The 26,900-nt window shown below is 48.7% G+C and overlaps 1 protein-coding gene across 3 annotated transcripts in view; it reads left to right on the top strand.

Annotated features, from left to right (window-relative positions):
* Positions 1–26,900, top strand: part of CADM1 (cell adhesion molecule 1) — a 363,088-nt gene that overhangs the window by 289,648 nt on the left and 46,540 nt on the right. For all 3 annotated transcript variants that reach the window (XM_079787619.1, XM_079787621.1, XM_079787620.1), the window contains exons 3-5: positions 1,783–1,935; positions 16,552–16,689; positions 18,563–18,721. In XM_079787619.1, the coding sequence (XP_079643745.1) occupies positions 1,783–1,935; positions 16,552–16,689; positions 18,563–18,721 (450 nt within the window). The remainder of the gene's footprint in view (positions 1–1,782; positions 1,936–16,551; positions 16,690–18,562; positions 18,722–26,900) is intronic.

The raw sequence follows: 26,900 nt of genomic DNA, 5'->3' as shown, positions 1-26,900 counted from the left end.
GGTCCATTTTAAAAGCAAGGAGGTCTTACTTTGCAATAGGAATTGATTGTAGTCATTCAAGGTGAATTGCAATTGAGTCCCAATACTTCACTGATACAAACAACTCAAATAGGGGAAGACCAGGAAAGTAGGGCATACTGAAAGGTAATCTGTTTGGCTTGAAGATTGAAATTTTCAAGGCAATCTGAACCTATAAAGACAAAACCAAACCTCCTGTCACCATTGCACCTCTGGTATGTGGAGGTGTCCCTGTACGAAAACCTTTGCAAATGGAGGGTCACAGAAGTGAATACTGGACACTTACCTACATATCACAGCAAGGGTGCAGGTGGGTGCCCGGGCTGGTGGAGAGCCAGAGGTCTTTTGAAACTTGGTTTGAGAGTCTTGGTGCCCAACAAACAGGTGTGGAAAGTCCCCTTTGCCTTGTTTCCATCCCACCGCAGTGTTCATGACCTGTGGACAGTTGAATAATCTAAAGAATATCTGAGAGGATAAAGGGGAGTAAAAGGAGAGAAGCCAGGTTTTCATTCTTAGAGTAAATTTTTGTCCTTATGTAATAACCTAGCCTTTGCCAATATTAATATGAGGACTTTAAACGTGAATATCCTATATAATAAAAGACTAATATACAAATTGTCCCCTAGACCAGGAGTTCGACCAGAGTTCATCCAGGGGGCGGGGCTGGCCAGCCAACCACCCATGGTCCCTCCCCCAGCTGGCCCCGCCCCCAATCACCCCCCCACCCTGATCCGGGAGGGCTGGCCAGACGCCACCCATGCACGAATTCGTGTATTGGGCCTCTAATTTGCTATAAACAAGTTAAGTCCACATACATTACTTTCCTCTGTTCTGCCCAATTGGCTCCCAATGTGCTTAGGAAACTGCACAGCAACGTCAAGGCCTCCGGGGGCACCTGGTCACCTGCTATCCCTGAGAAGTTCCACCTCAAATCATATCAATAACTAGAGGCCCAGTGCACGAAATTCATGCACTTGGGGGGGGGGGGGGGGGCTCAGCCCAGCCTGCGCCCTCTCACAGTCTGGGACCCCTCACTCCTTACCGCCCGCCTGCGGCGGAGGCAGGAGAGGCTCCTGCCACCATTGCTGTGCTCACCAGCTGTGAACCCGGCTTCTGGCTGAGTGGTACTCCCCCTGTGGGAGTGCGCTGACCACCAGGGGGCAGCTCCTGTGTTGAGCATCTGCCCACTGGTGGTCAATGTGTGTCATAGCCACCAGTTGTTCCTCCGGTTGTTCCGCTGTTCAGTCAATTTGCATATTAGGGTTTTATTATATAGGATACCAAATACAAAGATACATCCAGATTAAATTGGATTATTTTTTTGTAATTTTTTAAATGATTTTTATAAGTCCTGCTCCCTGAACTTCCAGTGCCCAAGGGGACTCCCGGCCCACCTTCTTTCTCTTTTCATCTTACCTCTGTCTGACAGAGCATCCAAAACCATTTCAGTAAGGGCTGAACTCTGACGCACTGAGGCGGAGGGCATGGGGGGGAGGTGTGTGAGTGTGTGTGCATGTATGTATACACACTCACACGTGCACCCACGTGCACCAGTCTCCTTTGGACAAGTTATTTGTCCACGTGTGGTTAGTACAGAAGCCCAGACAGTAACTCAGGAAGTACAAAGGGTACCTCCCCTCCGGGTGCGGGAGACTCGGCGTTTCTACTCTGCCGCTGCCTTTCCAGGCGCCTGCGTCTCCCTCCGCTAGGGTAGGGAATCAGACTGTCCCTGTCTTAGTCACAAACCCTGTGCTTTGTTCACAGCTTTGAAGGACAGCAGGTTTCAGCTGCTGAATTTTTCCAGCAGTGAACTCAAAGTGTCGCTGACAAATGTCTCCATTTCTGATGAAGGAAGATACTTCTGCCAGCTCTACACCGACCCCCCGCAGGAGAGCTACACCACAATCACAGTGCTGGGTGAGAGGCACGACGTCAAGGGGAAGGGGGCTGTTCTTGTCTTAGGCAGGCCTGCCGCCCGTCTGGCAGAATTTTTAAAGTAACCTGTTTTGCCAAACACTCTGAGGAACACGACCAGTCTGTGCAGATCCCACCTGCTCTGGGGTTGCAGACCTCAGGCTCCAGAAGCAAAGATCAGGAGGATTTGGAACCTCAGATGAATCCCTCACCATGGACATGTCATTGTTCTAACTGCTAGGATTGTTTCCTTCTGTGCAGGAGGGGCTCTGCTATGAAATCCGCCTAATGGTTTATCCTTCTGAGTTAACCTCCTTTAATATTGTCCTCCTATTCCTTATTGCCTTGTTCATTGCTTATACTGTAGATCATGCTGTAGAGATCATATACTTTGCCCCAGAATTGCCACCATTGGACATTAAAGAATTAGGAGCTCTCAGGGCGAGAAGGCTGCTGAAGGGCCGCTGGGGCACCTCGGGAGAGTCCCCGTCTTCACTTGTGGTCACCATGGTCACCAGATTGTGGCTTTCGGCAAATCCCAGTGTCCAGGTTCCTCTGTGTGTGTGTGTGTGTGTGTGTGTGTGTGTGTGTGTGTGTGTGTGTGTTTTGAGGTAATCCGCAGATCCCCTGTGTTGGAGGAGGTCAGAATTGGTGTTCTTTTAGACAGACTTACACTCCAGTGCACACCACCAGCTGATCAGATTTTGAAACCAAGTTTTCAAGGACGCACACTGCAGCGTGAGGCAAGATCTCTGATTTGCACCTTCGGGGAGGTGATGAATCAAAGTCTATTTGAGGCGGCAGGCTGCAGCTTTCGGTGTAATGATAGGAAGATTAAAGAGGAAAGATAAATATGAAGGACGGTTTTGCTTGGTGTGTGTGACCATATATGTATTTATTGATGTACATATTGAGCTACTGCCTCATTACTTTATTTAAACACAGCTGTAGAGGGAAAATTTTTTCTATTCATTAAAGTAAAACATGTCCCTAACACTTACATACATGTTCTTGATAAGAGGAATACTGACTTCAGAAAGCCATGTTCCAGGTCTGTCCATACAGTTTCGAATGTGGTCTGTGTTAATGATGGCAGCTGTCAGGTGTGCCTGTTTGATTGTAGCTCTGACCCACGCAGACCTGCAGAAGGAGGGAGCGTGGAGGTTTTGCTGAGATGGCTGTTCCGGTATTTTGGACCTTTCCTGTGCATCTGCTTGTGCAGAAGCCTCTGAGAACACAGTTTGCTGATTGGAGTGAGTCATTAGTGGCCTGGACCTCAACTTCACCATTCACCCACTTCCCCACCATGGTTTATGGCTTTTCAACAAGTGATGGCAAAAAAAAGGAATATAGTTACGGATTCTGAATTTTCAGAATGTCTTGTTACATATACCTTTAAGTATGAATATCTTTATTTCTAAGAAAGAAAAGGTAATAGCAGAGCTTGGTCATCTGCCCGGTGACAAGCACAGAGTGAGAACCAAGAACAAAGGCTGACCCAGACCTCGTGTTTTCTCAGAACCTTGTGTCTTCTAGCCTAGGTTACTTTCAATCAAGTCCTGAACCTGCTTTCCGGATGTTTTCCCTGGAAGAGCACACCTTTGTTTTCAGGAGTGTACCTGCCCTCGGGAAGCAGGGTCTGCCTGTCCGTTTCCAGCGTCCAGCACATTTGTCCTCAGGCCCCTGGGCAGGTGGTCTGACTGCGCACACCCAGTGCTTTCTCAGGCCCCTGGGCAGGTGGTCTGACTGCGCACACCCAGTGCTTCCTCAGGCCCCCTGGACAGCAGGTCTGACTGTGCACACCCAGTGCTTCCTCAGGCCCCTGGGCAGCAGGTCTGACTGCGCACACCCAGTGCTTCCTCAGGCCCCTGGGCAGGAGGTCTGACTGCGCACACCCAGTGCTTCCTCAGGCCCCTGGGCAGGAGGTCTGACTGCGCACACCCAGTGCTTTCTCAGGCCCCCTGGGCAGGTGGTCTGACTGCGCACACCCAGTGCTTGGGTGTCAGCATGCCAGCACTAGGCTCTGAGAGTTCTACCTGTAATGCTTTTGGAGGCCTGATTATTCTAGAAGAAATAGGTTCCTGCCGATTGTATAGAAGCATTAACTTAAATATACTTGAAAGTAATGCTACTAGATACTCTTTCTGCAGATATTATGCATTCATTTAATATTCTTCCTATTGAATTTACTGTAGGATTTCTTGATGGAGTAAAATTGTTGTCATCAGTGTTTGAGTCTTTCATTTTCCAAAATCTGGCAAATTCCACTGATACTCAAATATTCAAGCCTTTCTTCTACGGCGTGGAGTTTGTAGATACACAGTGAAAGAAGAAGGCTGCATTAGCATCTCCATTTCTGCCCACAGTCCTCTGGAGAGGCCTCAGTGTGGCCATGCACACATGCCCTGCCTTGATGGGTTGAAGATGCTCATTGTGGTGCATCTTAGTCGTTTGAAGCATCAGCAAAGAACTCAGCATCATTAGAAGACATAGAGATGGGTATTTGTTAGTTACTGTCATGTCTATGTTCTTACCCATGTGAAAACTGAAAACTCCTATGACGTTGTGCGTGCATTTCTTTCTCCAATTCACAGTGTAGGACTCTTCTATGTACGGCTGTTCATTGGAGGAGATGGACAAGAGAGAAAATACACTGCTTTAAGATTAATGCAGTTACTGATAATAGTAGCCAGTATTATTATACCCCGTCCTTCCAAGATTAGTGTTCACTCTTAGGATTCCAGGAACAGGAGGAACTAATTACTTTAAATGGTCTTAGAGTGCGATTTCACGTGCTGATCAGTTTTAAGACCCCTCTCGTTGTAATTAAGGTGGCATCCTGAAATTGCTGATTTTTTTTTTTAATGCTGTAGGTTTAATGCTTATAATTGGCACTCGGATAGATTTGAGGCTGGCTAAGAAAAACCGTACCATTTCTTTGCTATTTTCTAGTATTTCCTTGTATGTGACGTTCATTCAGGTTTTCATCCACACGCACTTCCTCGGATATAGTTTTGGTTATTTGCATTAATGGCCGCAGGCAGTTTTTACTAAATGTGCCTGTTTAGTGGGACCATGTGTAAGTGTACTCTCTGGTTAGTAGCAGTTTTCACTCATTTTTTTCTAAATGGATTTTTATACTTTGCTAACCTCTTTTGTATTAGAGTAGGCATTATGAAGTTGAAGGGGAAATAGTGTAGACTTAATAGACCAAAGTAGACTTGAAGATTTTCTTGTTCAGCCCCCTTTTTCGGAAAGATATACCTAAATCAGTTCATTTCTATTTTCCAAAGCTTTCTCGCTCTTTAAAAAAATAAAAAGAAAAGAAAACTGAGCCCTGGCCAGAGTGGCTCGGTTGGAGTCCAGAGTGGCTCGGTTGGAGTGTCGTCTTGTACATTGAAAGGTTAGGGGTTCAATTTCAAGTCAGGACAGGTACATAAGGCAACCAATCTCTCTCTCTCTCTCTCTCTCTCTCTCTCTCTCTCTCTCTCTTTCTCTCTCGCTCTTGCTCCCGCTCTCGCTCTCTCTCACGCTCTCTCGCTCTCCTTCTTTTTCTTCCTCTCCCTTCCCCTCTCTCTAGAATCAATAAGCATATCCTCGAGTGAGGGTTAAAAAAAATCTGAGAGAAGTCAACTTTATAACTGACATCAATATAAGCCATTGGGACTCACATGATCAAATTTCATTTTATGTTTGTAAACTAAACAACTCCTATACTTGACTGTTTCTTCTAGTCTTAGTAAAGATCAGAGACACTGGCCACGGTCTTGGGAAAACTGTGGACTGCGTCTCAGGCTGCTCTTGTCCACAAGGAACAAGTCCTTTATTTTTCTACATTGGTCACAGTTTCCAACACTTTTGAAGTTTTCCACAAGTTTACCTCAGCCATCCACTTAAAGATGACTTCAGCTCTTCAGGAAGGCAGTCCTGGGATTAGCATTGTTAAGGGAATCACCCTGAAGGGTTAGGGAACTTTAGAGCACAGTTGACCCTTGAACAACAGGGTTAGGATCACAACCCCCTCCACTATCACTCCCCCCCCCCCATAGTGGAAATCCACAAAGAACTTTTAGTCAAAACTTAACTGCTAGTAGCCTACTGTTAACTGATAAAACAAACAGTCCATTAACACATATATTGTATGTTATATGTATTATATACTGTACTAGAGGCCCGGTGCACGAAATTAATGCATGGGGGGGCCCTCAGCCTGGCCTGCACCCTCTCATAATCTGAGACCCCTCAGGGGATACTGACTGCCAGTTTAGGCCCGATCCCACATGGGATCGGGCCAAAGCCAGCAGTAAGACACCCCTCTCACAATCAAGGACAGCTGGCCCTAACCACTCGCCTGCCTGCCTGCCTGATCATCCCAAACCACTCTTCCTGCCTGCCTGATAGCCCCTAACCACTCACCTGCCTGCCTGGTCGCCCCAAACAGCTTGCCTGATTGCCCCTAACTGCTCACCTGCCTGCCTGGTCACCCTTAACCACCCTGTCTGCCTGCCTGATCGCTCCTAATCACCTCTGCCTGCCTGCCTGATCACCCCTAAGCACTCTGCCTTCCTGCCTCATCACCCCTAACCCCCCTAACTGCCTCTGCCTGCCTGCCTGATTGCCTCTAACTGCTCGCCTGCATGCCTGATTGCCCCTAACTGCCTCTGCCTCCACCCCTGCCACAGCGGTTTCATCTGGAAGGATGCCCAAAATAACATCCAGAAGGTCGTTCAGCTGTCCAGTCTAATTAGCACATTACACTTCTATTATTATAGATTATCGTTTATGTTCAGCATTATTTTCTATTCGTTTCAGGTATACAGTATAGGTCAGACAATCATATACTTTACAAAATGTTCCCCATGATATATCCAGTAACCAGCTGGTACCATACATAGTTATTAGTGACTCTATTCCCTTTGCTATACTTTTCATATCCATGAATATTTTGTAACTACTAATTTTTATTTCTTAATCCCTTTACCTTTTTCACCCAGCCACCCAAACCCCCTTCCTCTCTCGTACACCGGCCGGGTAAATGGTCATCGCTCATGCTCTGGCCAAGTGAACTGTGGTACACTGGCCTCCCCTCACACTCTGGCTGGGAGAACTGTCCCCCTCACACTCTGTCCATGTAAAGTGTCTTCCCCTCATGCTCTGGCCGAGTGAACTGTCTTTGCCTCAGACTCTGGCTGGATGAACTGTTGCCAGCACTCTGACCGAGTGAACTGTCTTTGTCCTGTGCTCTGGCCGGATGAACTGTCCCCCTTGTGCTCTGGCCGGTGAACTGTGGTGAACTGTCTTCTCCTCATGCTCTAGCCATTTGAACTGTCTTCCACTTGTGCTCTGGCCGAGTGAACTGTGATACATTGCCCTCCCTTTGTGCTCTGGCTGGGAGAACTGACCCCCTCGCGCTCTAGCTGAGTAAATTGTCTTCTCCTCATGCTCTGGCTGAGTGAGCTCTCCCCATTGCGCTCTGGCTGGGTGAACTGTCTTATCCTCATGCCCTGGCCAGGTGAACTGTGGTGAACTGTCCTGCTCATGCTCTTCCCACGTGAACTCTCTTCTCCGCATGCTCTGGCCGAGTAAACTGTGGTGAACTGTCCTGCCCTTGCGCTCTGGCCACTGTCTTCCCCTAACACTCTGGCTGAGTGAACTGTTCCCAGAGCTCTGGCCGAGTGAACTGTCTTCCCTCGTGCTCTGGCTGAGTGAACTGTTCCCAGTGCTCTGGCCGAGTGAACTGTCTTCCCTCGTGCTCTGGCTGAGTGAACTGTTCCCAGTGCTCTGGCTGAGTGAACTGTTCCCAGAGCTCTGGCCGAGTGAACTGTCTTCCCTCGTGCTCTGGCCGAGTGAACTGTTCCCAGTGCTCTGGCTGAGTGAACTGTTCCCAGTGCTCTGGCCGAGTGAACTGTTCCCAGAGCTCTGGCTGAGTGAACTGTTCCCAGAGCTCTGGCCGAGTGAACTGTTCCCAGAGCTCTGGCCGAGTGAACTGTTCCCAGAGCTCTGGCCGAGTGAACTGTTCCCAGAGCTCTGGCTGAGTGAACTGTTCCCAGAGCTCTGGCCGAGTGAACTGTCTTCCCTCGTGCTCTGGCCGAGTGAACTGTCTTCCCTCGTGCTCTGGCCGAGTGAACTGTTCCCAGTGCTCTGGCTGAGTGAACTGTTCCCAGTGCTCTGGCCGAGTGAACTGTTCCCAGAGCTCTGGCTGAGTGAACTGTTCCCAGAGCTCTGGCCGAGTGAACTGTTCCCAGAGCTCTGGCCGAGTGAACTGTTCCCAGAGCTCTGGCTGAGTGAACTGTTCCCAGACCTCTGGCTGAGTGAACTGTCTTCCCTCGTGCTCTGGCTGAGTGAACTGTTCCCAGAGCTCTGGCCGAGTGAACTGTTCCCAGAGCTCTGGCCGAGTGAACTGTTCCCAGAGCTCTGGCTGAGTGAACTGTTCCCAGAGCTCTGGCTGAGTGAACTGTTCCCAGAGCTCTGGCTGAGTGAACTGTTCCCAGAGCTCTGGCCGAGTGAACTGTTCCCAGTGCTCTGGCTGAGTGAACTGTTCCCAGAGCTCTGGCTGAGTGAACTGTTCCCAGCACTCTGGCCGAGTGAACAGACTTCACCTCTGTATTCCACTTGTGTTCTGGCCAAGTGAACTGTTTCCAGTGCTCTGCTAAATGTACTGTCTTCGCCTCGTTCTCTGGATGAGTGAACTGTTCCCAGTGTTCTGGCCAAGTGGTCTGTATTTCGCTTGTGCTCTGGCCGAGTAAACTGTGGTGAACTATTCTCTCCTCGTGCTGTGGCTGAGTGAACTGATCCCAGATCTCTGGCCAAGTGTACTGTCTTCACCTTGTGCTCTAGCCGAGTGAACTGTGGTGACCTGTTCTCCCCTTGCGCTCTGGCTGAGTGAACTGTTCCCAGCCCTCTGGCCAAGTGTACTGTCTTCACCTTGTGTTCTGGCCGAGTGAACTGTTCCCAGTCTTCAGGCCAAGTGAACTGTCTTCTGCTTGTGCTCTGGCCAAGTGGACTGTGGTGAACTGTCCTCCACTCGTTCTCTGGCCCAGTGAACTGTTCCCAGCACTCTGGCCAAGTGTACTGTCTTCGCCTTGTGTTGTAGCCGAGTGAACTGTTCCCCGTGTTCTGGCCAAGTGGTCTGTATTCTGCTTGTGCTCTGGCCGAGTGAACTGTGGTGAACTGTTCTATCCTCGTGCTCTGGCTGAGTGAACTGTTCCCCGTGTTCTGGCCAAGTGAACTCTCTTCTGCTTGTGCTCTGGCCGAGTGAACTGTGGTGAACTGTTCTCCCCTTGCGCTCTGGCTGAGTGAACTGTTCCCAGCACTCTGGTCAAGTGAACAGTCTTTGCCTCATGCTCTGGCTGAGTGAACTGATCCCAGCCCTCTGGCCAAGTGGACTCTCTTCCGCTTGTGCTCTGGCCAAGTGCACTGTGGTGAACTGTCCCCCTCATGCTCTGGCAGAGTGAAGGGTCTTGTACTCATGCCCTGGCCGAGTGAGCTGTGGTTAACTGTCCCCCTCATTCTCTTACCGAGTGGACTATCTTCTCTTCATGATCTGGTCAGGTGATAGGTGGTGAATTGTCTTCTCCTCATCCTCTGGTTGAGTCAAGTGTGGTAAACTGTCCCCCTCACATTCTGGCCAGGTGAACTGTGAACTCTAGTCCCCTGGTGCTCTGGCCTGGTTAACTGTCCTCTCCTTCTCTCCTCAAGTGAACTGTTTTACCCTTTCACTCTGGACCGGTGAACTGTCCTCCTCTCTTACATTCTGCCTGAGTTTGGCCAAGCATTGTCCACTCATGAATATTACATAGGTGCCACCTGTGTTATTTTTATGTGTTGTTTTCTAGGTCCTGCTGTGCAACACAGGAATTTTTTTTAAAAATCCAAAGACCCTTCTTGCCACCCCTTGTCGGCCCTGTCTCTGGCCAGAGGAAGAGGTCCCCTCATAAGATGGCCCAGCTTGACAGTTGTCATTATTTCTCCCCTCTGGGGCTCCCCCACAGCTTCTGGGGCTGCTGCTGCTCTGGGTGGCAGGGAAAATCTTATTGTCACGATGGATGGAGTGCTCTTCTTAGTATCTTACTCCTTAATTCCCTGCTTCCTGGCTGGCTGGTCCTCTCCCCATGAGTGCTGCCCAGCTGGCCGGTCCTCTCCAGGTGCGCACTTCCTGGCTGGCTGGTCCTCTCCCCGTGAGCGCTGCCCAGCTGGCCGGTCCTCTCCAGGTGTGCACTTCCTGGCTGGCTGGTCCTTCCCGGTTGCACGTTGCCTAGTTGGACGATGATCCTCCTCACCTGCACTCTAATTGGTGGGGTGTCGGTGGTCCATCCCAGGCTCCCGGGGGAACTGATGGTGCTCCCTCGCCCTCGCATGCTTCCTGAGGGCGTGGTGGTCGTCCCTCGAATGCTTCCTGAGGAAGTGGTGCTGCTCCTTGCAAGGCTCCCTGGTGGAGTGGGTACAAAGGATTCTGGGCTCGAGTCACAGGGAGTCACAGGTCTCTGCCCTTCTTCCCATTGGTGGAGTCACAGGGTCTCTGCCCTTCTTCCCATTGGTGGAGTCACAGGGTCTCTGCCCTTCTTCCCATTGGTGGAGTCACAGGGTCTCTGCCCTTCTTCCCTTTGGTGGAGTCACAGGTCTCTGCCCTTCTTCCCATTGGTGGAGTCACAGGGTCTCTGCCCTTCTTCCCTGATGCCCACATCCCCTGGGCTCTAGAAAGTCTCATGTTGGGGTCAGAGGAGGAGCAGGGCCTCACCTTTACCTTCCGGCCACTGATGTTCAGTTTCATATTTAAAATCCGGTAAGTCCCCATGATGTTATTGAATTTTCTCCCCGTCAGGGATTCTTCTATTTCCTCCTTCTGATAGCCCAAGGTCCTCATGATCTGGGCTACCTGGGGGTCTAAGTCAGTCCAGGGTGGTTCAATGTACGGTGTCATTATCGCTGACTGCCCAGTATTGACCCAGCGATCTCGCATGATAATATCCAGGGTGGGTCTTCGGCCGGCGTCAATGTTTATCATTTTTTGTAATAGTTTGTGGCACGGTACAGATAGAGAATAAGGAATAAAAAAGACCCCGCTCAAGATGTACTCTGTGAGTTGTTCTAAGTTTTTACCCACAAACGGAAGAACCCCGGTCAACATTTTGTACAGCACGATCCCCACGCTCCAGACGTCCACCTTCGGGCCCTCGTACAGTTCAAGCTGGAACAATTCTGGGGCCATGTAGGGGTTAGTGCCACAGACGGTGGTTAGTTTGTCCTCCATAAACACTTCACTCAGTCCGAAGTCAGCCAGTTTTATATTCAGCCCCATGTCTAGAAGGATGTTCTCGGGTTTTATGTCCCGGTGGACAATATTTTTTTGATGGCAGTAATGGACTGCTGACAGGATCTGGCGAAATGGGGCTCGCGCTTTCTTCTCCGAGAGAGGACCACACTTTTTTATATACTCATGTAAAGTCCCTTCAGCAGCATATTCCATAAAGATGTAGACTTGGTGCTTGGTGTTAATCACTTCAAATAATTTTGTTATGTTCGGATGGTTCAGTTCTTTGAGTGAATAAATCTCTTTTGGTCCCATGATCCTTATACTCGGGTAAAAAAAATAAAATGACTACCAAAGATCTTTTTTTTAAATATAGAATATTAAAAGTTGATGTTTACTTTATTAGAAATGAAAATCAGGAAGGAAAGAAGGAAGGAAGGAAGGAAGGAAGGAAGGAAGGAAGGAAGGAAGGAAGGAAGGAAGGAAGGAAGGAAGGAAGGAAGGGAGGGAAAGTCTGACTTATTCTCATGCTCCAGGTCTGAGTTCAAATATCACCTGCTTAGTGAGCTTCCATTCCTACCTGCCTCACCCAGCCCATCACATTTGTCATCTTCATACCACTGACCACAGTGTGGCTGATTCTTGTTTACCGTCTGTCCTTCCTATGAAGGGAGGAGCATGACTGTAGCGTTCCCTGTGTCTAGCAGAGTGAGTGGCAGGCAACACAGTAAGTATTTAATCAATATTTGTTCACTGGATTAATAACGAGTTTGGGGAACAAAAGAAAATATGACCAACTATTTATTTAATCAAAGTGATTCCTAAAACATCTTAAAAAATAGTCATGTTCTGTCCTCACTTAGGTTTGGGGGCAGATAAGATAGGAACGAGGAGGGCTGAAGTCTGGGTTCCCAGGAATTTGGTCTCTTGGTGAGACTGAGGAAGGCCAAGTGGTAGGAGCCTTGTTGTAAAGATGAAGGAAGATGATTCGTCCTTTCAGTAGTACTTGCTAAGGATGCAATAAGATTGGAACTGTATTGAGGCTGCAAGGTATTTTTTCACTTTGAATATCCAATACCAGATGACACAAAGGCCTTGTCAGGTGATCCTGAGTAGACCATTTAGGTGAATTTCTGTGTTACTTAAATGAACCATCTCTGTGGACAGAAGTGATGCTGAGGCTTGTTGATTTACATTTGTGAAGACACTGAAACCTCTGAATGGTAGACATCCTGCATGGGTACAAAGGGTGAGGTAATACTTTGGGGCAAATTTTACCCTTTATGCAGGTAAAGAGGGAGCATGCAGGCTTGGGGACACTTATGGGGAGCCTCTGGCACATTATGTTTCAAACTAATCTTCGAAGAAAGCTCCCTACTTTCAGTACATTGAGCGTTTTAACCATATGTATACGTTATTATTCTAGTAACTAGAGGCCCGGTGCACGAAATTCATGCACGGGGGGAAGGGGTGGGGGTGTCCCTCAGGCCAGCCTGCACCCTGTCCAATCTGGGACCCCTCGAGGGATGTCCGACTGCTCGTTTAGGCCCGATCCTGGTTGGATCGGGCCTAAATGGGCAGTCGGACATCCCTCTCACAATCCAGGACTGCTGGCTCCCAACTGCTCGCCTGCCTGCTAGCCTGATCACCCCCTAACCACTCCCCTGCCAGCCTGATTGATGCCTAACTGCTCCCCTGCCAGCGTGTTTGCCCCTAACTGCCCTCCCCTGCAGGCCTGCTCCCCCCTAACTGCTCTCCCCTGCAGGCCTGGGTCCCACCCAACTGCCCTTCCCTGCAGGCCCAGTCACCCCCAACTTCCCTCGTCTGCTGGCCTGGGCACCCCTAACTGCCCTCCCCTGCAGGCTTGATTGCCCCCAACTGCCCTCCCTTGCAGGCCTGGTCCCTCCCAACTGCCCTCCCCTGCTGGCCATCTTGTGGTGGCCATCTTGTGTCCACATGGGGGCAGGATCTTTGACCACATGGGGGCAGCCATCTTGTGTGTTGGAGTGATGGTCAATCTTTTATTAGATAGGATAGAGGCCTGGTGCATGGGTGGGGGCCAGCTGGTTTGCCCTGAAGGGTATCCCGGATCAGGGTGGGGGTTCCCTTGGGGTGTGGAGCGGCCTGGGTGAAGGGCCTGTGGTGGTTTGCAGGCCGGCCATGCCCCCTGGCAACCCAAGCAGAGGCCCTGGTATCTGGGATTTATGTATCTTCTACAATTGAAACTTTGTAGCCTGGAGCAGAGCCAAGCCTCCGGCTCGCTCCGTGGCTGGTAGCCATTTCTTTTGGGGTTTGTGTTCTTCTATAATTGAAACTTTGTAGCCTTAAGCGGAGGCCTAGGCCAGCCAGGGCTGCAGAAGCTTTGCTTCCTCCATTGCCGGGGGAAACCCAACCCTCCCGCTCTTTCCAGCTCAGTGGCTGCCGCCATTTCTGTTTGGATTTGTTTACCTTCTATAATTGAAACTTTGTAGCCTTGAGTGGAGGCTTAGGCCTGCAACGGCATGGGGAAAGCTTGGCTTCCTTTGTTACCAGGGAAACCCAAGCCTCCCTCCTGCTCTCTGTGGCTGTAGCCATCTTGGTTGGGTTTATTTGCATATTTGCTCCTGATTGGCTGGTGGGCGTGGCTTGTGGGCATGGCTTGTAGGTGTAGCGGAGTTAGGGTCAATTTGCATATTACTCTTTTATTAGCAAGGATTCTTACAATACGGTCAGCTAAAGAAAAGAAAATATTAAAAGCATAAGGAAGATAAATTATATTTACAGTATTTATTGAAAAAAACCTGTGATAAGTGGACCCACACAGTTCAAACTTGTGATATTCAAGGGTCAGCTGTATATCTTTTGCTAGAAAAGCAAGCATTAACAGGAAAATACTGACAGTAGGTGATCCAGATGAGGACCTGTTTGTTGCCACCACTCCTTCCACCCCAAGCAAGGTCTAAGAGGCATTGGTAGTTCTCTGGCCTCGTTTTATCCACCCCTTCCTCATCCCTACTTGGAACCAGCAGATAATGTACTAATGTGGAAAGAGCAAGCCATCAGCGTTCCGACCATCTCAGTGTTAGGGAGAGCATAAGAAATACCAATGGAGACGAACAGCTGGTTGGAGGTGATGAGGAAAGCTAAGGTATCTAAGGCTTGGCATGAGAAAAGGAGAGAATGAAGGAAGAATACCCAGCATCACACAGAAAACAGACATCTGACAAAGACCGTGTTGACCGTTGAGATATGACAGTGACACGACTGGGTCTGTCCCATCACACAGAGTGACCTTCATGCGTGTTCCCGGAGCTGTATGGCACCAGGCTCTGACCGACTCTGGGCTTACTCTTTCCAGGAACGCGAGCTCCATGCATGACACCAGCCTTAGCTGTTTTCCTCTGTCATGTCCTCAGGGGCCCACCTTCCTTGCCTACCCCGAACTGGATCTAAGTTTCCTTACACTGAGCGGCGTCCCATCAATCACAGTGATTGACTCTCATTTCTACATATGTGGGGAGGACTTTGCTAGGTTTTTTTTTTTTTTACTCCTTGGTTGTTTGCCTTTTATCGTTTCTTATTCTGTTCCTTATAGTTCACCAAGATCTTATTATCTTTAGGCTTGGACAACTTTTCCTCTCACATTTGCTTAAACAGCATTTTCTTCAATATCCCTAGTGTACTGCACTCACAATTCAGTAGTCTTGGTTGGCGCCAGACATCTATTCTGTGTTCCCTACCAACTGTCTAGGTACATGCGACGAGAACCTAGAAGCTACCTGATTGTCATCCAGCAGAGATAAACTACGTTTAGGAAATGGCTAGCTGAAGTTGTCCCGTTTACTTTTGTAACTGCCTTTCTGTGTCTCTAAAATGCTAACAGATGTGCAACTCCAAATTGGATATCAGACTCTCTCTTTATGCTTATTTTTTCCTAGAGTGTAAGCTAGGGTAGTTCTTTCTCATGTTTAACTACTCATTGGGGCCATATCACTTTAGCAACACATCCAATTGAGCAAATGTGCTATTTTTCTCTTTCACAGGGAACAGCGAGGAGGCCTGCTTTTGATCTAGTAGGTACCCATCCCCACCACACTGTCTTGCTGAGAAACACATGAAGCAAATCATTTCCTTTTCCATCGTCCTCTACAGGCATTTTCACCTGCTTTAACTCAGCATAAAAGTCTTCCTGTGGAAAGAAGTCTTCCTTTTTCCACATTGGACCAGAGCAGGTGGAAATCACAAATACGTGCTTTAATCCCATAATTTTTTGAAGCAGTGTCAGATTTATTATTCAACTTGATCATGGGATGGCATGTGTATACATATTTAATTTCTTGTTTCTCTTCTGAGTTGAGGGACTTATTAATCATGTCTCAGTACTGCCTGCTTCTTCGTGGTGGTCAGGGCACATACTCCTAGTTTCACGCCACGGAATTCGGCATTCTTACTGACTTCTATTTCAAGAAGCTGGCGCCTCATATGAAGTTTCACTGTCGCTCAGTGTCATAAAAAATAACATGATTTCTTCATCATTGTCATCATCCTACATACTCTTGCTTTGATATTCAGCATTTTAGCCACAAAATATTTTTATTTTATTACATGTATGTTTAATATACTTAGAGAAGGGTGGTTTTAATTCTGATTAATAAAACTACTTGCAGCTACTTAGTGGTCTTTTCTACCTTTGATTTCCAAAATCTGGGGCATTTAGAGTATGGAAAGTTACTGCAAATGAACAGGCATTTCCTGCATTACCTCATCGTCATAGAAGGATTTTATTATGTGCTGCCCATTGGAGGTAATGATTACATTCTAGATCTCTATGAGTGGTTTTGATTGAATGGAACTGGTTCTGAGGCGCACTTTTCTGTAGATGTTCATGGTGAGGGATTCTTTTAAGGGACTCCAAGTTTCTGATCTTTGCTGGTTGACTGTAAATTCTTTCATAAGACGATTGAAATCAAAGGGTTGAGTTTAAGGAGAAAGATTTCTTTCAGAGACTTCCAGGTAAGGATGATTCCTTGAATTGTGTGTACTTCTCTTGCTTTTATCTCTTCTTCTGGTCAATCTTTAAATGACTGCTTTGTAACTAATCTAATATCTATATTGTTATAACTTGGTCACCGATAACTGAGGGGTAGGAGACTGCTCATTTTGTACGATACTTTAGGACAGAAATTCTGAATAGAGCGATTGTGCATAATTCACTTTATTTGATGATGACTTTGTATTTTTCCCTTCCAGTGTCAGTTTGTTTTAAATTCCCATCATAAATGTCCATTACTTGTCTCTGATTTGAGAGCAGTGGTGCTAGTTTCTAATGAATGGAAGGCTGCATGCAGGAGTAGATTCTGTGTGTAAACGCACACACGTTTGCTTTGCAGTCCCACCACGTAATCTGGTCATCGACATCCAGAAAGACACGGCCGTGGAGGGCGAGGAGATCGAAGTGAACTGCACGGCCATGGCCAGCAAGCCAGCCACGACTATCCGGTGGTTCAAAGGCAACACGGAGCTCAAAGGTGAGGTGCCGCCAGGTTCCAGGGGCGGTTTCCGTTTGGGGAAACGAGAGGGAAATGCAACCCATGCCCCAGAACAAAGACATTCGTCTAGATGTGGTCTACCATCACGTACTATACGCGTGGGGGCAAAGCATAACCACGTGTTCTTGTTCCAACTCGTGTCCTCATTCTGTGGTTCGAGGGTTTATGGTGGTGGGTGTCACTGTGAACTGGAGCTACTGTTAGAGCTGCCCCAGGGCTCCGGCTGTCCATGCTGTTCCCTCCGTTCTCCTTGCTTTTACCCGACGACTCAGGGTGGTCAGAACTCCAAGTCCTCACGTTATCCATTTAAAAAATGTATGTCAGCCTTCACCATGTGAACTGCAAGTCACCCTACCACCGGCTGCCCTGGCAGCTGTCCAGTGTGCCCTCTAAGCAGTGGGCAGAGAAGGTCACCTTCCTTGTGAATTAGCAGACACCACCTTGCGTGTGAAACCTACCGTTCAATCACCCGTTTCCCCGGCTGTGCTTTTGCGCAGTGTCTGGTATGGTGGCCAGCAGGCGGCCCCTGCACCCTGCTCCCACTGTCTCCCCGGTTCGGCCATTCCAGGCTTCCGTCCTAGATCTCAGAGAGCTGCTGCCTTACCCGCTGCTTCGGCTGGAGGTGCAGCCTGGCCCTCCCCGCCCCTTCTCTCAGTTACCCTAAGCCCTTGTACGTGTTAGCATCCGGTTCTCTCCTTTGGGAGGTGGCCTTGCGAGTCGCAGGCAGCACAAAGGACTCGGCTGAGCTCCCGGTCACGTGACAGAAATGCTGCTCTGTGCCTCCATTTCCTCTTATGGGGATATTGCTATTCTATACAGCATGGGGTTCTTATGGAGATGGAAGGAGTGAATATTCGCAAGGCATGGAGCTAGTGTCTGTAGGTGCTTGTTAAGCAGATGAAGGGCTCCAGGAGGAAAGGAACAGTCCTTAGAAAGGGGACGTAAAAATCTCTACCTAGAACCAGATAAATCTGTGCAGCAGCTCAAGTTTCAAAAAGCTCGCTCTGTTTCACTCTCCCGTTTCCTGGGTGTGGTTTTGAAAGGAAGGAGTTTCTCATTTCCCCTCTGCTTTTCTGTCTGAGTGAATTGAGCCATTAAATGTGTACCGATACGTACAAAACATTAAAAGAAAGTTAATGGTGCATCTTGTCCCAGGGAGTGCGGGTTTAGGAATGGCTGCTTGGCCTATTCATCCCGTCCGGAAGCCTCCCCAGCGGGCACGGCTCCCGTCTGGCCTGAAGCCCGCGCTTGCTCTGCTCTGCCCACACCCCTGCGTGTGTGGTGGCCTTTCAAAGGTCTCAGAGCTTAAACATTTCAATTACAGTTTCAATTATGCAAATCCATTTTGTTACTTTCCCCCTTGATTGATGCTGGTGGGGGTGGGGCAGGGGCGTTTATACTTTCCTGATTAAGTTACTGGGGGGCTCTGGGTGATGCCCTGGAATTTCTAAACCAAATGACAGCCTAGTGGATGGGTCAAGTTCAGATGACCGTAGGGTGGCACGCTCTTCTCTTCTCCTTCCCTGAACACCTTGAGCAGTCAGATGTCAAAAAGGTTCAACCTTCAGCTGCCTTTGGGGGAGGTTTTAGGACAGAAGAAACGTGTGTAATGTATTTAAGTGAAAATGGTATATGTTATGTGTAGTTGAAATATATCTGAAAGACCACCCTGCCAGGTTGAAATGTAGGAAATGATCATTTTCTCATCCATCTCCCCACAGATTGTCCTCATGCCAAGTGGCTTCCATCCTCGTTGGTATAATAATGCTGGGCTGGGCAGGAGAGCGGAGGGTCTGAACCCAGTGATAGACATGCTCTCAGCTGCCGGTTTCTTGGTGTGGTTTCTCCCCAGGCAAATCGGAGGTGGAAGAGTGGTCGGACATGTACACCGTGACTAGTCAGCTGATGCTGAAGGTGCGCAGGGAGGACGACGGGGTCCCAGTGATCTGCCAGGTGGAGCACCCTGCCGTCACCGGGAACCTGCAGACCCAGCGGTACCTGGAGGTGCAGTGTGAGTACCTGTCGCGGCCGTGCTGGCTGCTGTCACAAAATACCACAGACAGAGCGGCTGGTAGCTTATAAACAACAGCAGTGTCTTTCTTACGGTTCTGGAGGCTGGGGGGTCCAAGATCAAGGCTCAGCACGGTCATGTTCTGGTGAAAGCCGGCACCTTCTCACTGTGTCCTCACACCGAGAAGGGGCTAAAGAGCTCTATGGAACCTCTTTTAACCCCATTAATGTGGGCTCTGCCTTCATGACCTAAGCACCTCCCTAAGGCTCCACCTCCTGGTCCTGTTCCACAGGACGCTGGGACTTCAGCATATGGATTTGGGGGGCACACCAACATTCAAGCTATAGCAGTACCCATGTGTTCTGTTCTGAGGGCCCAGAGCAGCAATTGCTTAAAACATTTCAGAAGCCATTTATTGAATGCATATGCTTTAGGCAGTATAGATAGAATTTTTATCTAGTTGTTTTGGTAGAAAAATAAGCAAAGGATTATTTTACTGAAACGCAGCCATATTACTGAGTGCCAATGAGGATTTTGAAAATACTAGATTTAACCTAAATATGAAACTTTAAAATGATTCCAATCTGCTCTAGCATATGAGTTAATTACATTTTTTGAATATTGACTATAATCATTTCTGTGTCAACTTCAAAATCTAGGGCAATCTCCTCTCCCCCTTTTTTAACCCCGTCGTAAGTACTGAAGTTTTTATAGGAGAGATTGTATTTGCATGCAGCAGTTTGCTTAAAGTTGCACATTCTCTTCCATTTTTAGCTTACGTGATACAGTGAGTTTAAAAGTGGAACCCTTTGGGCTCAGTGCCACAGCCCTGCTGGCTTCACCCATAAAAGCCGTATCGTGGTGAGTGAGGAATCTCCTCACTGTGCCCTGCGGACAAAAGGTGTTCTCTCCGTCTTCTCTTCTGGGCTCTCCTACTGGTGAAAAAAATACCTGTTTTCTGCACAAAACTGTCCCCACACCAAGGCTGTGTCTGAGTCACCACCTCTCATTGTCCATCAAAAGGCTCCTGGAACTTGGCCTCTGGTGGTTCTGGGGGCCCTGAGTGTGCAGAGTGAAAAGGCTGCCAGCGTTGGGCGGGGTGGCAGTGCCTGGGGGCCGGTAAGGAAACGCATTGGCCTCCGTGAATTCTGTCACTTCCCAAGGCTGCCGCAACATTGCCGCAAACCGGTGGCTTAACCCGGCAGAAATGCACTGTCTCAGGTCCTGGGAGGCCGCAGTCGGAAAGCTGGGTGTTGGCAGGCCCGGACTCCCTCTAAAAGCTCCGGGGAGGCGCATCCTGCCTGTTGCGGCTGCTCGTGGCTCCAGGCTTCCTTGGGTCGTGGTCACATCACTCCCTTCTCTTCTCATCTGGACGTGGCTTCTCCTTTCCTGTTTGTCTCTTATAAGGGCACTAGTCATTGGACTTAGGGCCCCAGCAAATCCAGAATATTCTTATTTCTAGATCCTTTTAACTAGTTACATCTGTAAAGACTCCTTTTCCAAATGAGGTCAGGCCCCGGCTCCAGGGGTTAGGAAGTTTGGGGACCACCATCCAACCTCCTGCAGCATTTATGTGTTTAAATGGAGCAAAACAAGGGATTAGGCAGTTTACAAAGAGTTTCTTCTAAAAGACCACCGTCCCATTCCAAGCTTTGCTTATTTACTCTGTGAGCTTGGCTCAATTTAACATTACATAACGCGGGTTTTCCTTGTTAATTCATTTCCTTACTTCATTATGTAGCTTCATTATGGCAGCTGCTTATAATTTTCATATCACTAAAACTATTGTGGTGTGATGTCCCTATAATGGAAAAACATAAATGATCAGATGTTATCTAAATTGGCAGTTAGTAGATTTCTTTTGACTTTGTTAATATGTAATTCACTTAAGCAAACTTAATATCCATTAACTTCCCTTGTAGGGGCCCATTAGCTTCAATAATACATTAGCTCCTTTGTGAGACCTGAGTGGTACTCACCCAGTTCCCACCCCAAACTCTTTCAGTAGCTTCCCCAGAATACCTTCTAAGCAGCATATAACCCACCCTCCTACAACATGACACTCACACCCGATGCACAGTATTCCAAGCACTACCCTCCGACCCTGGGGAGCCGTGATAATGATATTTATAAGCCGTGTCTTCCTTACTGTGTAGATTCAAGTGGCCTTTTGTCCCTTAAGAAAAGAAGTAAAGCACCACATCTGAATGCATTTTACTTCAGGCTACAAAGTGCTGCCAGCCCCTAGCTGCAGGGAAGGACTGCAGTGCCTCCAAAAATCCTGTCACTCTGAGGCGGCATCTCCTTATGGGAGACTCTGCTCCCTTCTCCCCCATCAGCCACACAAACATTTTATCCCTGATACTCCATAATTTGGAATGTCTGTAAAGAAAAACGTCTTCTTGCATAAAAGAAGGCTAAGAATCGCAAAGCATTACCGTAATCTGCGTGGACTTGAGAGTCTGGTTTGGCACCCTAAATGAGACTCTACCCAGGAAAGTCACCCGCAGGCTCACGCCCCTGCATTCCCAGAGCACGACTGAGGGCTTTGCTGAGTCCCCCAGGAGTGCCCCAGTAGCTTCCTCAGACACAGGGATTCTCTCCATCACTCCCGCGGCTGCATCTTCCGGAACCCGGCAGCTGTGCACAACAAGAAGCCTCAGCCTCAGAAGCCCACGGCACTGGGTCACTGGGCACCAAGCTTTCTCAGTCCTTGGCCGTGGTGTTGGTGACTCGGCTCCGTTCTCCCAGGGGAGTCCTCTCTCCGCAGACAAGCCCTGCCGCCTGGTTGGCCGTGAGGAAAGAAGAGGCACTTTAATGCCTGAGGTTCAGTAGCCAATCTGCATGGACGAGGAATCATTTTGGATGCCTGTGAGAAGTAACTTTAGACCGTTATCTATTTATTGGCTCAAACCCTTAGAGTCAGCAGTCCTTAACTTTTTTGGGGGTCACTGACCTCTTTAAAAACCTTTGATAGCTACAGACCCGGAAAAGATTAACAAAATTACATATTCACTACATTTTGCTCACAATTTAAGAAGTCTGTTGACCCTACAGTTTTCCTAACTTCAGTTATTTGAGGGCCACTTTCACAAGTTTTGCCATATCAACACGTTATCTGTGTTCCTGTCCCGATTAGAATTTATCTTTAAGTCACTTTATTGCTAAAGCCTACCCAAGACCCATATAAAAGATCTATAAAATTATGAGTTTTATTTGCTATGTATATCTAATAAATATTACCTAAATAAATACACAACTTAAAAAGATATACAACTATTATGTTTTAGTGATTTTTCCTTTGTCACCTAAAGAGATTTCTTATATTATTAGTGATAAATATTAACTTATCACCAGGAAATACTGAGTTCACCCACGAACCTCGGAGGAAGAATTGCTGTACTCCGGGTGAATTCGGCTACCTCGGGGGCAACGCCGACCTGATAGGATTAGCATTAAGTATACTCACTTGGCTCAGCTGGACCCGTTTTGTTACATGGAAACCTCTCTCTCATCTAAGAGGATATGAACAGGGTTAAATCACACACAAGGGATTAAATTCTATATAAATTATGTCCTCTTAAGAATACTATTTTTAAAAAAGAAATGAAATAATGAGAATCTACATGGTATGCCATTAAATGTTTTATTTTAAATGCACCAGGAAAAGGAGAAGAGATACAATTCGTACAGTGCTCCCAGACTGCGGAGAAGACAAGGCTTGAGCTACAACTTGGAATTGCTTTTGTCTTGTGGATTTAAGTCCTAATTAACTGAACACAGAATTTTGCAGCGTTTTTTTGTTAGGACCCTGTATTTGTGGTATCAGGAGAAATTGTTTTGCCCAATTATGTGAAAAATCAGCCAGAAGTGGATGCTGTCACATTTTTAATAATCCTTAGATTTTTGGTGAGTGTAGATATTAATTGTGCAGCATGCATTGAAGTGATTAACGTCAGTGTAATTTATCATCTGGAGATTTCTGAACATAAATAAATGAGCTGTTTTGTTCACAAGGTGTTGACCCTTTCAGAAGTAGAGAATTAGAGCTGCCCCTCCCCCCTTTTCGTATAAATATGAAAGCACCACAATCAGCCAAGTGTTCAGTTATTTGATTTTCTGGGGCATTAGCTGCTCTTGTTTGTGACATTTCCCTGTTGGGTGCTCGTTTGCAAGCTCATTAGTAAGGTTTTCTCATAGGAACGTTGCTGGGAACGAAGAGCATACAGTAGGGCTCTCAGCTTTCCAAGCTTTCGTTCGGAGACCGACAAGGACACAGCAGCATGCAGCTAAATGTTTAAAACAGGAGATAATTGTACTTGCCAGCTGAAATTCAAAGCTCTCTTTCCTTAGCTGTTGGGCAGAAGCCGGTTTTGCTTTTGAATGTTCTGAGCTATATGACCCTGGGTTCTCTGTGCGTTTTTCCTTGCGAGGTGCGCAGTGTTGCTGGCGTTTACGGTTAATTATAGCAGAGCAGAGCCCGGTGCAATTGTAACCGCTTAGCGCGGCCTCCGATCCGAGGGGGAGCGCACGCTGGTCACATAAGAGCCTGTGTGAACGAGAGCAGCTCACTGTCTGTGCCTTAAAAGAAAGCTGTCTAAATAGCATCAAGGTGGCCACACAGCGACTTGAGCTGGGAGCTGAAAGGCACGCTGGGACCTCAGCGCGGAAGCCAGGTCGCCGCCCATGGGGAAGCCTCGCTGTGGACTGAGGTGACCCCGGGCTCTTGAATTACTGCCATGCCTGTTGCTTTCGCCCATCATAGCCTTGCTCTTTAAGATGTTCTTGCCGAACTCCTCATTTTGTGAGAGTTTTGTGTGTGTGCATATTCGTAAAAGTAAAATAAAAATTAAGAGATGAGTCTTGAAAGGGAGCATGAGCAGACCCAGGAGTGGGTGTTTGGGTGCCTTCCCTGCTCTGATTACCATCTGACAGTCAATCATGGACGTGGACAGGTTTCAAAGCGCATGTCACTGAGGCAGGCAGGCAGGTATTTCGTAAACCCATATTCTCGCTCATCCAGGTCCCAAGAAGGCTAGATTTGCTTTCATTCCCTCAACTGGGGGAAATTGGGCCTTGAGGGGACAGTCAAACCCTGCTCTTTATCTGCATCAGAGTAAGTATTTCCCCTGTCCATGGGGCCCTGCAGGGAAGGAGGGAGGAAAACCTGGAAATCGGAAGCATCCTGTTGGGAATGGCGGGTGGAACCGGTTTCCGGGAGCAGCTCCTGCCCCTCCTCCGCGCCCCGCAATTCTGCTCTCAGGTGCACTCTTCACAGCAGACAGCGGGGGTCCGACGGGCCTGTTTCTCTCCGATCTCCTGTCTCGCTCTCTTTCCCAAATGGAATACACTCTCCCTCCCACTCTTCCTTTCTCTCATTTTGTGTAAAGCAATGCGTTGAGTTTCAGGGAAGTCATTGCAGTATTTATTATTCCTCATGAGAACTAAGTCTTGGCGACCCCGTGAAGCACACTATTGTTTTAACCTCTAGTTTTTGTATTAGCACACGTTCCTGCTCCTAGACAGTCAGTGATGCATCTGCCAGAGCAGGCGGGAGGCTGAGGGACCAGCACACACACACAAAGAGCAAAGGTTTGGCCAAACACATTGCGAGCTAGACTTGAATGGCCTGAAGGAAGAGAGAGCGCCTGTGCCTCCTCCTGGCCTTCGGAAGACGCCCAGAGAAAGCGCCTCTTCCTACCACTGCCTTCCTGTGCCTCCTTGTCTGGCCTCGTGTGTCTGTGAGAGGTGCCCCTGCGCCTGTGGGCAGTGAACAACACCTAGTGTGTCTGTGAGAGGTGTCCCTGCGCCTGTGGGCAGTGGGCAGCACCTGGTGTGTCTGTGAGAGGTGTCCCTGCACCTGTGGGCAGTGGGCAGCACCTAGTGTGTCTGTGAGAGGTGTCCCTGCGCCTGTGGGCAGTGGGACTAGTGAAACTAGTCTTAATTTGTAATCTTCACTTAGTGGTTTTTAACTCAAGGTCAGATTTTGGTTCTGTGAAAGGTTAAATGATTGTGAAGCCGGCATGAAATCTAAAGAGAATGGTGAAATGGCCTCCTTTGTGATTTCCCTGAAGATGCCACCATAAGATGCACCAGAAATGCTAAGTAAATGAGTATCGAAGTGGAAGAATATAAATCAACCTGAGCTGCACTTACATTTTAGGAGCTGGATTGAACTTCCAAAAGAGAAATACAATGATATTTTGTGATAAGGGCTGTTCCAGCAATTAAATGGGGGGCCTTGTATACCAGTGCCGTGGCAGTGAAGAGGTGCATTCCCTGGAACATGAAGCTTCAGCACAGCCAATCGCAGGCAGCCAGCTGGGCAGTACCGACCAGGCACCGCTTCAGCTCCAGCCAATCAAATCATAGCATCTTCTCTTTAACATCCTTTCCCAACTCGGTAGGACAGTGCTAAGTTCTGTGCCGCCATTCAGATTGATGTGAGCTTAAATCAGCTCAAAAAATTGCAATGTGCCTATTTGATCTGATAACAGGACTAAGGAGGATTCGTGTTGGGTTGCTTGGTTTGTTTGCTTGTTTGTTTTAATTAGCAGAGCTAGGAATCGAAACACATACCCTAACATTTCTCCACTTTCTCATTCATTCATTCATTCATTTGGCAAAGATGTATTGAATGCCTACTGTGTGCCACCAGGGATACAAAACGCGAAAACTTTTCTTTCTATAGCACTAAAGGTCTTATGCAGAAAATCTTGCCCATTGTTCATTCAGAATCTTGAAGGTTTCTCCATGGTAGTGAGTGTGCACCATTTAAAAAGCACCAGAAACATAACTTTCTACCACAAAATCCCAGAACACAGGTTGATTCTGTTGGGTAAGCAGTAATTGCAGAATCTACGAAACAACTTGCAAGTTGCAACAAGAGGAAGCTGCGTTCTGCTGTGGCGATGCGGCTGCTTGAGAAGGAGGACTCCCTGTCCGTCACCAGGTGTGACTCCGCTCACTCCCAGGAGCCCTCCTCCTCAAGCAGAGCAGTGGAGGTGCGCCCTGCAGACCCAAGGCGGGCAGCAGGGCCCTCACCTGGCAAACAAGCTAAGGCGTGAAAATCACTCGGGAAGGTCTGACAGGAGAAAGCAAGCCTTTGGCAGGGTGTTCTATCTAACTAGCCCCACAGCTGCTCTCTAACCAGTCCCACACTGCTCTCTAACCACCCACACCTGCTCTCTAACCACCCACACCTGCTCTCTAACCACCCACACCTGCTCCCTAACCACCCACACCTGCTCCCTAACCACCCACACCTGCTCTCTAACCAGTCCTATACCTGCTCTCTAACCGGTCCCACCCCTGCTCTCTAACCACCCACACCTGTGTTAGAGATGCCCTCCTTCAGGGCAGACTCCTCTCCCATAAGTCTAGGCACCATCTTAGGGGCTGATTCTTGCTTTGAGCACAAATAGCCCCTAATACTCACCAAACATCAGGTTAATCTTTGCATTGTCACCTACTCCAAGCTGCGGCAATCCTCCATGATTGACAGAGACTCTTCAGGCAGGGCACAAGCCAGGCTGTACCGCAGTGGGACCCTCCCCCGTCCATGCTGTACCCCAGTGGGACCTCCCCGTCCCCCTGGCCACACAGTACCGCAGTGGGACCCTCCCCTGGCCAGGCTGTTCTGCAGTGGGACCCTCCCCTGGCCAGGCTGTTCTGCAGTGGGACCCTCCCCTGGCCAGGCTGTTCTGCAGTGGGACCCTCCCCTGGCCAGGCTGTTCTGCAGTGGGACCCTCCCCTGGCCAGGCTGTTCTGCAGTGGGACCCTCCCCTGGCCAGGCTGTACCGCAGTGGGACCCTCCCCTGGCCAGGCTGTACCGCAGTGGGACCCTCCCCTGGCCAGGCTGTACCGCAGTGGGACCCTCCCCTGGCCAGGCTGTACCGCAGTGGGACCCTCCCCTGGCCAGGCTGTACCGCAGTGGGACCCTCCCCTGGCCAGGCTGTACCGCAGTGGGACCCTCCCCTGGCCAGGCTGTACCGCAGTGGGACCCTCCCCTGGCCAGGCTGTACCGCAGTGGGACCTCCCCTGGCCAGGCTGTACCGCAGTGGGACCCTCCCACCCCCCCAGCCGTGGGACCCTTGGGTTCTTGACACACTGCGCTCATTCTCCCCGCTGGGCCCAGAAACAATGGCACTTGCTTCACGGCATCCAGCCCCACGTCACC

The sequence above is a fragment of the Cnephaeus nilssonii genome (assembly GCF_951640355.1).
Source record: "Cnephaeus nilssonii genome assembly, chromosome: 13".
Taxonomy (NCBI): domain Eukaryota; kingdom Metazoa; phylum Chordata; class Mammalia; order Chiroptera; family Vespertilionidae; genus Cnephaeus; species Cnephaeus nilssonii.
This window is presented reverse-complemented; position numbering and strand designations above follow the sequence as displayed.